The 12,268-nt window shown below is 38.6% G+C and overlaps 1 protein-coding gene across 2 annotated transcripts in view; it reads right to left on the bottom strand.

Moving 5' to 3' along the window:
* Positions 1-327: 327 nt before the first annotated feature.
* LOC121508236 (E3 ubiquitin-protein ligase DTX4-like) overlaps positions 328-12,268 on the bottom strand; it is a 52,636-nt gene continuing 40,695 nt past the window's right edge. For both annotated transcript variants that reach the window (XM_041784944.1, XM_041784943.1), the window contains exons 5-12: positions 10,142-10,203; positions 9,819-9,980; positions 8,291-8,352; positions 7,557-7,723; positions 7,331-7,484; positions 6,579-6,668; positions 5,934-6,032; positions 328-4,812 (exon numbers count right to left, since the gene is read on the bottom strand). In XM_041784944.1, the coding sequence (XP_041640878.1) occupies positions 4,681-4,812; positions 5,934-6,032; positions 6,579-6,668; positions 7,331-7,484; positions 7,557-7,723; positions 8,291-8,352; positions 9,819-9,980; positions 10,142-10,203 (928 nt within the window). In that variant the 3' untranslated portion in view covers positions 328-4,680. The remainder of the gene's footprint in view (positions 4,813-5,933; positions 6,033-6,578; positions 6,669-7,330; positions 7,485-7,556; positions 7,724-8,290; positions 8,353-9,818; positions 9,981-10,141; positions 10,204-12,268) is intronic.

Below are 12,268 nucleotides of genomic sequence, written 5' to 3' on the forward strand. Positions count from 1 at the left end.
TACAGGGAGGTGGGGTGAGGTCATGTATTCTTCTTTTTTTTTGTTTGGGTTTGAAGCATCTTGTGCTACATTTTTTGAATGAAAAGTGCTATACAAATAAGGATTGATTGATTATTCTCGACCTTTCTATGTGCCTTTAAGTGCATAAAAAGAAAAATTCTTCCTCATCTCACGGTGTCCTTCTCCTCAACCACCCTAAAACGTTTAACTGTTCTACAAGAGCTGTGGAAATGAGATCCAAACCAAAATCTCACTTATGATCAAACCAATGTGCTCTGAAAACTTCAGTGACCTCAAACTTGGAGAAAAACAGACGGACAACAGGTGGAAAATGAAAATTTTTACCTCACAGCAGAGCAAGTGTACAAGGATTTTTGTTTAAACTTGCCGTTACATTTCACACTCAGATAAAAGTCTACCATCAGAATCCTTTTCCAAAGAAAAGACGATGCAAATCAGCTTAACGTCTGTACACAATGACAAAAAAGACTTTGTATTTCACAATACTGTCTTTGTAAACCAAAGATGGAAGGGCATAATAAAACAGGGCATAATTGACATAACATAAATGTACAAAATGGAAATTAATCTATCATAATGTGAAGAAAATGCTAATTAAAAAGAAAAGTGTAACTATAATTCATATTATTAAAAATTAAAAAGTTACTGAACAGGTAGAACCATCATCATAGGTAGAGGATGATGGGATTTCTGTGGAGGACCGTAATAAGACCTTAAACTGGGAGCATGTTGGTAGCATACACAGTACACAGATCCTCGTACGCACACATACAAACACTCATACGGCTTTAATAAAGGGTCATTAACAGACCCAACTCTGAGACTGGGCAGAGTGTCGATAATCGGTCAGGAGAGGAGGATTCCAGTCATTACTGATGGCCAAATTAATGCCTCATTCATCATAATGTGTAGCTGTCACATGATGCTCTGCTGCACCAGCTCTGTGTAAGTTCTGTCTTAATGTGGCGTTACATCCAGAGTAAACCCTACGCTGAAACTAAGTTATAACCTAAGTCCTATCATAGTTTGGTGGCACCACAGAGACGCTGAGGTTGAGCTGAATTAGAGGAAATTTACATCTAAACTAACAGAAATATTGTGGCAGATATGACATTTTCACTTCATTTAACCAATCAGTGAAAAGCATTTTTAACGCAGTGTTTGTTAAAGTGATGCCTGTCGTCTCTAAACAGGCTAACAGCTAAAAATAACTAAAAATAACTAACCAAGTATGAAAATTATGGTAAAGAAGGGAACCCAGGTTTTGCAGAGTGCACAGAACCCACCAACATGATTTGGTACCAGATTTAGGAAGGAGAATAAATGTTTGGACCAAAAGTACAGACTCAAATGTAAGAACATTTATTGGACTAAAACTAGACTAACATGCTTCTGAGTTGTCGTCAACCAAAGCTAGACTAAAACTATAATGGGTAGAAATGACTAAAATGTAACTAAAACTAAAGGCATTTAATCTAAGAACTAAAACCAAAGTTAAAAATCGCAGTCAAAAGCAACAGCGTTGGCACTTGTTAGCGACCTGTTTCCTCGTTCTTTGCTCTCATTGTAAAAGACAGAAGAAAATACTACCAGGGCACTGCATGGCAGGACACATTATGAGTCTGTGTGATCAAGCTGACTGTGTTGCTGGTGCGAGACATTCAGCACAGAAAACGCACTGCTAACACCAAACAGCCAGTAAAATTCTCTGCTTCTCTTCGCCCTCTGAGTTATCCCACCTTTTTAAACAACCATACCTTTCAAGCCTACGTTGAAACTATCTCAGCTGATGGAACACCTTAAATGTAACCACTAATTTCCATATACAGCAACTGCTCCATGCTCTGCAGCGCCACAGTTTAGCTCTGACCCAAGGTGAGTGACTGCACACGCTGAAGAGTGTGTCTAGAGTGATGTGACAGAGCGCAGACCTGATCAGCTTGAGACAAGAGGATAGCGCTCACAGGAAGACTGAGTTCATACAGGGGTAGCAGGTCAAAAGTGGATTGTGTTGTGTTATGTGTTGAGTTCATTTTGACATGATTCCATGATTTTATTGCTTCCATAGGTGAGTATGTTATGTAGTTAAAAGGTTAATGTTTGCTACAAAGAATCTGTGGTTTCATGTAAAATTCTGTGGTTTTCTAACTCAGAAGTGAACAACTCCTCATCAATGGTGCTGTGATAATTGTGACCTCCTGATGACCTTTTGCTTGTGCTGCAGGATGAGACGTAATGTTGATGTAGTGATGGAGCCCAGTGTTAATTTAGGCAGCTACTTTTAATCTTAGTCTTAGTTTTAGTCTTTAAATGAAATGCATTTTACTTTTGGTAACATTTTAGTCATTTTTATACTTTATAGTTTTAGTATAGTCTTAGTTGACGAAAACTCAGAACATTTTAGTCTAGTTTTAGTCCATAAAAAGTCCTCAATTTTTAGTCTTTATTTTTAGTCCAAAAATTTATTTTCTTTCCTAAATCTGGTACCAAGTCATGGTAGTGTGTTCTATGCACTCTGCCAAAATTGGGGTACCTGCTTTCTACAGATGAGAGGCAGAATAGATACAGCTGCATTGTTTGTTGACAGATTTACCCACAGTGGAGAAATATCACAGATTTTGAATGTCTGACAAAAACTTTAATACATTTTAGTCTAGATTTAGTCATCCAGACTTACTCTGAGTCGGTTTCAGTCATCAGAGAACTATTTTTGTTAAGTCTTAGTCTAGTTTTTGTCATGGGAAAAAAAGGCTGAAGACGAACATTTGTAGTCATAGTTTCAGTCTACAAAATTAACACTGCTTGAGTCCATGCATTGTGTTATATTTTGGGATTAACTGGATATGTCGCACATTTTTTCCAGCTGTTTGGATTGATCTGCTCTACGTGGTTGATGTGGTTTGGCAGCAGCCAGCTACAAACAGACCTGCAGCGTATTTCCAACAAAGCAGGAGTAAAGTGGCGTTTTAGGGATGTGCTGAAGCCGGACAGGCACTTGAACTGCTTCTATCAACTAGAGCGGGAGCAATTTGATCTGCAGTGCGCTTCGCCGGCCATTGTATGTGAAAATTGGAGGTTAGTGGAGCATAAACTCTGTCATAAGTAAGAACTTACATACAAACTTGATTACATTAGAACTTACACACAGCTAGTGTTGGTGCTACCCATTGCTGGTCTTTAAATGTATAAAATATAACTCTTGGTTTCCTGAAAACCTCACCTGTAAGAATATTTATTGACTCATTGAGGTCATAGTATCAAATGATGGATGTAACTGCTGGAGTATATTTCTTGCCATGTGTTTTGATGATGTTTAATATTCTCTATTTTAATGCTTTGCTCTTTTTTTCTCAGTTTTCAACACTGGGAGGCACTGTGCACCGCTCAATCCTTAAATGATGCTTAATAAGTAACTGCACAGCCCATTAAACGTTCTCTGCATCAGAAGAAAGTCCAGTTGTGCATTTTTTTTGTCTTCCTGTGTTTTATCTCTTGCCCTCTCCATGTTCCCCTTTCTACCAACACTCTGCCCAATCTGAGGGGCTCGTAGTTCAGTAACATCCCCCTAAAACATCATCAGCTTGTTTTTCTGACTCGTGCCTCTCTTTAGAGGGACACAACAGCAACATGATAAATGTGTACCGTCATAAAGAATAAAAACAAAATACAGATATATCTAAGGTTAACTTGTACCACAGTGGCTCATAGTAAGACTCTGAAAAGGCCCGAATGACTCGGCCTTAGTTTGGTCTTTTGTCGTGTCACGCTCAGTCATAAACAAACAGGTCGTACAAAAACCCAGCGAGTCAAACAGAGGAGGTAAAATATGGAATGACATTACATGAGGATTATAGTAACAATGATAAAAAAATTTAAAAAGTAACATGGGTGGATAACTCAGCAACATGTGGATTTGTTCCAGTAGCTTCCAGGCAAAGTGTAGTTCATCAAAATCACCACAAGAGGGAGCAGCAGCACCACGGTTCAGCCACAAGCTGGCACATTTTCCTCAGTAACTCTTGGTTTCTTTGTGTGATCAGTGATCTCTAAAGTACCATACAGGTTAGTTTTACTCTACCCCTATCCTACGCTACATTCGTTCACCATCTTTCCATCTTTCTGCTACGTCCCTCCTTCTCTCTCTCCTTCCTCCTGCCCCCTCCCCCTCATCTCGCTTTCTTTTTCCTCTCTTTTCCAGTTTTCTTTGAACTGCTCTAACATTTGACCGTCTTTTCCTGGTTTCTCTTTCTCTAAGTAAAGTAAACTTGGGTATTAGTACCAATTCATTCTCACTTCTCCATGTTCAGTACCTAGCTGTGGAGGCTAAAACCATGAGTGTGATCCTCCTCTTCCTCTGTTTCTTCCCTGTCTGTGCTGCAGCCTTCTCAAACCCCCTCTTAACTTCTGATGTTCAGACGGACCCGCATTGACAGGCAAGCCCAGCAGTGACTCAATCGACATCTTGAAAAGTAGTTACCTCTGCAAAACAAAATTAATCTTCTGTAACATCCCCCCGGCACCCCCGTTTTCTTTAAGTGCTGGCAGAGAAAGTGTCCGTCTCGGTTCCAGGACTTCCTCTTTTCCTCCCCTGGCTTCTTCTGCTGTTTAAACTTTCATCATCTTCATTTCTCCTCTCTGTTGTTGTCTCCACTCGTCCTTTCACTTCTCCATCAGTGCGTCATCTTCTGTGATGCCCTGAGCTCGCAGCTCCTCAAGGACGTTGTCCAAGTGTCCGGGGTCTGGGAAGCCATGGCCTGTCAGGTTGGAGCCAAACTCCGTCTTGTGGTGAACCTTAGGATGGAGACAAGACAGTTTTAGATGGACTTTAACATAACGCTGTCTTCTGACAGCCTTTTTTTAAACAAACGTTTCACTTTTTGTGTCTTTTATTCTCATTTCCCTCGGTTTCTTTTAATTGATTTTATTGTTATTGCTTTTATTTTTCCACTTTGTTAACTCGTGTTTTTAAAGGTGCAACATAAATAAATCTGTTGGGATCATAAATATTTGATGGAGGCAAATTTCTGCTGTTGCTTTAAAAGGATATTTAAACTGATATTTATTTCATGCATATCTCTTAAACACTGTAGGCTCCTCTCTGAGCACGCTCACACTGAGGGATGGGGCTGACACACACACATACTCTCATCATAGTAAGTTCCTTTATACATTTTAATTCTGTTAACTTTGTTTTAATTCTCTTCCTTAGGTACTTTCAAAATAAAAGCACATTTTACATCATTTTAACAGTAGGTAAAGCATTTGCAGCTTGAATGTTTAAGACTATAATGTAAAGGCATGTCAAAAAACAGTTTATAAAAAACACTTTTAGGTAACTGTTAACCTTTAGTGTCTTGATTATAGAAAAAGCAACTAAATGTGAACTATGAAAAACACATTAAACTTCAGTGAATTATTTGTACATGCACTCCTGCATATTTCTTAGTGTTTAACAGTGTATTTAACGGAATACACCTCTACCTCTAAGTCATGGTTTCAGCCCACACTGGTGTAGCAGTAAAGCACTAATCTAAATATTAAATCTCAAAGACAACATAAAAAACATCATTGATTCCTAAATCAAATAGTCTAACTGCATTTCAAGATGTTTTTTGAAATGCAGAATTCTCAAACTTTAAAGATACAAATAAAAATATGACTAATGCTGATTAACTATCAAAATGCAACAGTTGGTCACAAACATATAAAATATTTTCACAGCCTTATTCGAGAGTGATAAATCTGACCGTGAAGAGAAAGACAGATTAGATTTTAGAAAAAAATGCACAGATCAAAAAGAACAGCTTTGTCCACAGGGGGCGCCAAAATGACCACAAACTAAAAGGTCCATACAGGAGCTTTCATACATTCAGATCTTATCTCTCCCTCTTCTGATGTTCTTCTCAACTAACCTCGTTCCAGATGACGGTGTCAGACTCTCCTGTAGTGTTCGAAGTACCAACTGAGAAGATCAACCTGCGGTCCCACGCTACCAGGAGCAGTCTGAGTACCTGCAGGCAGGGGATTAAGAGATTACGAACCTGTTTAATGAAAATGGTCCTATCCTGCACAGCTGTAAAAATCTTTGATTGCATAATTCTGTTAAAATAGAGTCTAAAAAGCAAGTAGCAGAGTTTTAGGTAATGTGTCACTTTTACTTAACATTTAGGGTGTATAGTGTGTTTTTGAGTAATAGTAGTTGAAGATTTTAAAGCCATCAGCAATAAGAATACCAGTTAATGCTCTTTTTTCTATTCAACTATTGGATGATTCACCACCCCATTAATAAAAATGATAAAATCTCAGGAATCATAAATATTCTATTTTGAAAGAACCTAAGTATTATGACCTTTTCACCTTATGTTTATAAATTTAGAGACATTGTGAATATTTGTGTGGTAATACAGTGTAACAAAATATGATGAATGGTTAAAAACAAATGAAAGTATTCCAGAAATTATACCAGAAGAGGTGAAACTATCCATGTAGGTTTTAAGTGTTCGCACAGATGTGTAAATGTCGCTGGGTGTCTGTTGTTTGATGGTGGATTTTGTTACCTTGCGTCCTTTCTCGCTGTCTGGGAGGTAGCAGTGTCGGGGAAAGCCTCTGGCAGTGAAGGGCTTCCCTGGGTTCGGATGCTCTGGTCCCTGTGAGGTGATTTTAAAAGCCAGTCTTAAATAGAGTATCCTTTAAAGCCTTCATGTTGGAATAAAATGAGGACAGTTTGCTGAAGCTGAGGAATCATTTCTGATGGCAGGTAATAAAAACAAGAACGTCTATGGCTTCTATATTTGTTGCTCTGGTTTTGAGGGAAGTATTGATATTGTTGAGCTTTATTAGATTTGTATTTAAGTTTAAAAATCTAGTGTTGTGACAGTCCTAGCTCTAATACCCAATCCTTTAATTTTTTACATTCCAATAAAATTCAAGTTTTTTGACCCTAACTTGAGGAAAAAGTGGAGATAAATGATCGGGTGATTGTGAATGAACAATAGGAGAGTATCTCCAGTTTAAGACTGTACAAGGCAAGCCCAGGAGGGAGTAAATATGGTACGTTTGTGAGTGTTCAGGACTCTCACTGTTTAAAAACATTAAATGCAGGAGGGCTCTGACGCAAACATGACTGAACACCAAATTGTTGCAATCTTGTAAAAAGAGACCTGCAAGATATTCATCAAATATAACTGACATTTCCTCAGATGTGAGCGTGCAATTTCAGTTTAAGTTTCCCAGATGAAGGCAGAAATAGCTCTACTATTATCACGCCCAGTAGGAGAATAAAACCAAGTCCACAGTCCTCCTGCTGTACCTGAATGCCTGGTGGGATGTTGTAGATGATGCGTATGGTTTTGCAGTCGGGATGCCCGGGCAGAGAGTGGGGGATGACATGGTACTCCATCTTCCCTGCTGGCTGGTTGCCCGTCTTCACGCCGTAGATGGTTTTACAGGTGGGACACTGAAGACTGAGGAGACCTTTGGTTAGCTCTGCAGCAAAGTGGAGAGATAACAAAGTGTCTCTCTTTAGGCTAACTTACCTGCCGTCCTTGTTGCCATTGTTGTACATTGCCACCAGACACTGGAAATGGTACTGGTGTCCACACTGTGCTAGTCGTCCCACTGACTCAGCTCGAGACACAGGCCCCACCCCCGGACCCTTATATCCAGACGGGCCCCCTAGCGGCTCCATGCAGATGGTACAGTCCTGAGAAAGATGAGAACATTAATGAAACCCTATTTTTAAATGAGTGTGGTAAAAGTTAAGGGGAAACACAGGTGGTTTAGAAAATATGTTGCTTTCATACTGATTTAAAATGTTTTTTTTTCTCCAAAGACAGACTGAGACTGTCACTGAAAGAGTCTGAATACATTGGAGTTTCACTACAATGAGAGTACATATTTTTTTCTAACCAGGAAACATTTTTTTTCTGTTCTGTTTGAGGCCACCATACTCCACTGACAAAAAAATGCAACTCTAAGTTGGAGAACATGGGAGGTTCTTGTCTATTGCTTCCTTTCATTTTGATGTTGATGAAAAAACAAACAATGACAGAGATAAGCTAAAAAAAAGAGAAGTAAGAAAACAACAGGTAACTCCCTCTTTGTTGTAAGGAATACAGTCAAAAGAACCTCAGCAGGACGAAACTCAAACTTTAAATGGATGGATGGATTTCAACTGGAATTGTCTGCACTAATTCTTCATTCACTTACAAAAAGTCAGGTTTTAAAAAAGCTACAATATGAAAGCTACAGATAAAACTAATGTCCAAACCTCCTCTGGTGGGCTTTTTACTTTCTGCAGATACTTTTTCACCACCTCCTCTGGAGTTTTACCTGCAGAAGGAAAAGAGAGGAAACAGAAGAGGGGCATATTAATCATTTCAAACACTCACAATATGAATGTAACTTATTTATAGGGGTGGGAATTGATAAGATTTCATCGATATCGATGCCATTACTGATTTTCTTTTCGATTAAATTCTTTATCCATGCCCGTACCGATCCCTTCCTGTCAATTTCCTTTTTGTAAAAAAGTTGACTTTAAATGATTTCCCTATTAACTCAAATTTGAATGAGTCTCTTTCTCTGAACACTGAAGACGTACGCGACCTTCTCTCTGAGTCAGTGACGAGTACTCTACTAACTACTGGCTACAATAAACAGTTACGATTACTAAAAATGTTAAACATCAACTGTTTGGGAGGACAACAAGCTAAAACATAAAAAAAAATCCCTTAAAACAAACTGCCTTCTGCAGCTTCAATCTCTGAACTTGAACTTGAATTAGATTACAACACTAATACCAATTTCTTTAAAAGATAAAACCTTAAAATAGAATAAAGACTAGTCTCTGGATCCTAGATCTCTGGATGTACAAAAATAAATTGAAATCTTCAACAAAATCAACAATTCTTGTGCAAAAAGATGCATGCCTTGCCTGAAATCACGTGCCACTGAACTGTTCACATCATTTCTTGAGAAATGTGCCTGCTTTGGCCTGTTTTTGTGACTGTCTGCCAAGTTAACTTCCTCTACTTCTCTGTTCTTGTCATTGCTGACTGTCTCTGGTGAGACTGTGTTTTTTAAGGCACATAAAGTCATTGATAAGGGAATTAAGATTAAACATAAACAATGGCAATGGATTGACCCAATTGGAACCGATTCTCAACTGGAACCAGAGCTCAATTCCCATCCCTTCTTATTTAGGTATTATTATCATTAATTTCTATTGATATTGATGCCATTATCTGAACTACTATCAATACTTTATTACTATAGTACAGAAAGATGAGAGGACAATGTATTTTACATTGCCTTTTTAAAGTAATTTTGGTCAGCTGGCCACTACTGGGAGGGTTCACCACTGTTCCAAGTTTTCTCCATTTGTGAGTAATGGCTCTCGCCATGGTATGCTGGAGTCTCAAAGCCTTAAAAATGGCTCTGTAACCTTTTCAGACTGATAAATGTCTATGTCATTGTTTCTTATCCATCCTTGAATTTCTTTAGAAAGTGGCACGAGGGGCTGCTTTTCGAGATGTTTTAGCCTACTTCACTTTCTATTTAAGGGATTTCTTGATTCAACAGGTCTGGCAGTAATCAGACCTGCGTGAATTAACAGCAATAATTGGCTTAAAAGTGATTTATTTTTAGAGACTGAAAAATATGGAACATGTATCTTCCTTAAAGGACAGTGGTAAACACAAATAATTCCCTTTTTTTGGATAACAGTGTTCAAAAATGTAGAGTAATTTCAATAGTAAACATCAACAAATACATCCTTGGTTGTTCTTGTTGCTCACCCTTGCGAGCCTGCTTCTTGGTGGTCTTCCTGCAGCAGTGTCCGAAGCCTGGCACAGGCTTGATGTCGCTTTTGCTGACAGGCGGAGGGTGCAGCACGAGTTTAGGAGGCCGGGTCAGGCACACGGGCAGAGCAGCAGCACTCATCAGGATTCCTGTGATCCCTGAAACACAGCAGACAGAACATGAGTCTGCTTGGAGGAAGAAACTCTTTATCTCCATTCTAGTTATTTGTGATATTCTGTGAGAAGGCTCATCACAGTTTTCACCTTGTGCAATCTGTGAACTACAGCAGACTAAGGTTAGACTGTTAGGGTTTTCTTACCTGCCAGTGCAGGGTGAACAGGACTGGATCCGTTAAGGTTCTTCACTGGGACGGTGGGCACACTGCAAAAGAAAAACACTATTTAATTCAATGAACAATAAGTCCAGAATTTTCAACTTTGATATGATAAAAGTAAAACCAAGCAATTCAACGCCTGTTTGGATGTCATGGCAACAAGAGCAGAAGTCCAATGAACCCAACGTTTCTTGTTTTGCAAACTGTCTCAAGAAAACCGTCTAATTTGTACTGTTATAGTGGAAACGTCTCTTCATGACTAGATGTTTTTTTAAGATTTAATGATTTTAAATGATACAATTCGATACATAATTGGAGATTTTCTGTCTTAAAAACACTGTAAATTGAAAAATCTCAAACATTTAAACAATCTTGATGTATTTCCATCGGTAAAATCCCAACAAAAAGTTACCCAGGAGTATTGACTTGTAAATACTTACTTTGAAAAACAGATGACAGTCATTTTTAAACAAAAAAAGAACAATTCAGTGTACTAAAAACCTCCTGTCTCTTCTCTTCCTCGATCTGTGTCTCAGCATTAGACAGTAGGCTTGTTGTCGTTCAGCAGACAGAGAGTTTATGAATAACCACGCCAAGTTATGCGTGTTTATAAGAGCTAATCTGTGGAGTTTCCATCTGCTCAGTGAGCTCAAAGACATGGACGTCATCAAGCTGCTCACTGGGGATTACCTGCCAGGTCACAAAGCCCCCTCATCGTCATCATCATCATCATCTCAACACAAAATATGCTCTGTATCAGTGTTACTACCAGCCAGTCTCACTAAGAGATTATGGTTTTGGTTTTTGTCAGAATTTTAAAGGGCCTGTAAATGAGCTAGCAACTATGTCTTTATAATAATTTGCTTTGCTTTTCTTAAAGAAGAGGTGCATTTATTTATAAGATGTTTAAAAGTCAACCAGCACACCCTGGCATGATTAAACCAGTGAATCAACAAGGGCTGCAAAACAAGGACTGCAAAAGATCAAACTTTTCAGTGTGACTGATCTCAGAATTTCTGGAGTTAATCACAATACATCTTAATATTTTATCACATTTTAAAATACCACTATTTCACATCTAAAACTGTTTTTTTTCTGTCATTTTGGATTTATTTAATTGTCTTTGACTAAAGCCAGGTATGCACTGTACAATTTCAAGCTGACTCTTGAACAGTCATGTTGGATTGTCACTAAGGATGCCTGACCATCATGCACGATTTATGTGCTCACAGTATACGGTCCGATGGTTGTGCATGACCTCGTGATTATAATCATGATTAATTTCCCATTCCACACACTTTGGTTAAGCCATGTCAGCATCTCCCTGCAACCACAGTGATGTAAAATAAGTCCACTACTGCTCCTCCATACCTAATTTCACTGAAAAACCACGAGACAGCTCAAAGTCAAAAGTCATCTGCACCTTGTGTTATCAAACATTTACCTTTTTGACTCTTCCTTCACTTCCTTATCAACCCATAACAAGTTCCTTTTTCTGTGGTTGAACTCATGTTGAACTTTGATCAACCTATAAAAGCAGCTCTATAAGCAAACAGGAAGTCAGTTGCCTCAGTTTAAGAAGAAAAAGCCAAAATGACACAAAACCAGCTTGGAATGCAAAATAGTGGAATTAAATTGCATTGAAAATTCTTTAATTAATCCTCATTAACTACAGAAATTGGGAGGTCAATTGTAATGAAATATCTTAATCTTTAGACAGCCCTAGAAATGAAACATTTAGGAGCAATGGTGGACTTATTTTACATCACCGTAGCTGCAGGGAAACACGGATGTGGCTGAATCAAAACCTTCCGAAGGGACAATAAAGTGTGCGATTAGTTGTGATTAAAAAAAGTGCACAAATTGTGGACCATAATTAATCACTAATGATGTGATAAATCTTGACAGCCCTTGATCTAACCCTTCAAATGTACCTCAGAAGGCTCTGGTTTAAAAATACCGGGGTGACCCTTTAAAGTCTGAGGTTATGTTATAATAAACGACTCAGCTGACGACTCAATGTGCCATCACAGCAGTTCAGCGGGGGTTAGAGGTAGTCAGTTACAGCTGGAGTCCACTGAGGCTCTACAATAAACACACACATTGTTGGCT

The sequence above is a fragment of the Cheilinus undulatus genome, linkage group 4 (genome assembly GCF_018320785.1).
Source record: "Cheilinus undulatus linkage group 4, ASM1832078v1, whole genome shotgun sequence".
Classification (NCBI taxonomy): domain Eukaryota; kingdom Metazoa; phylum Chordata; class Actinopteri; order Labriformes; family Labridae; genus Cheilinus; species Cheilinus undulatus.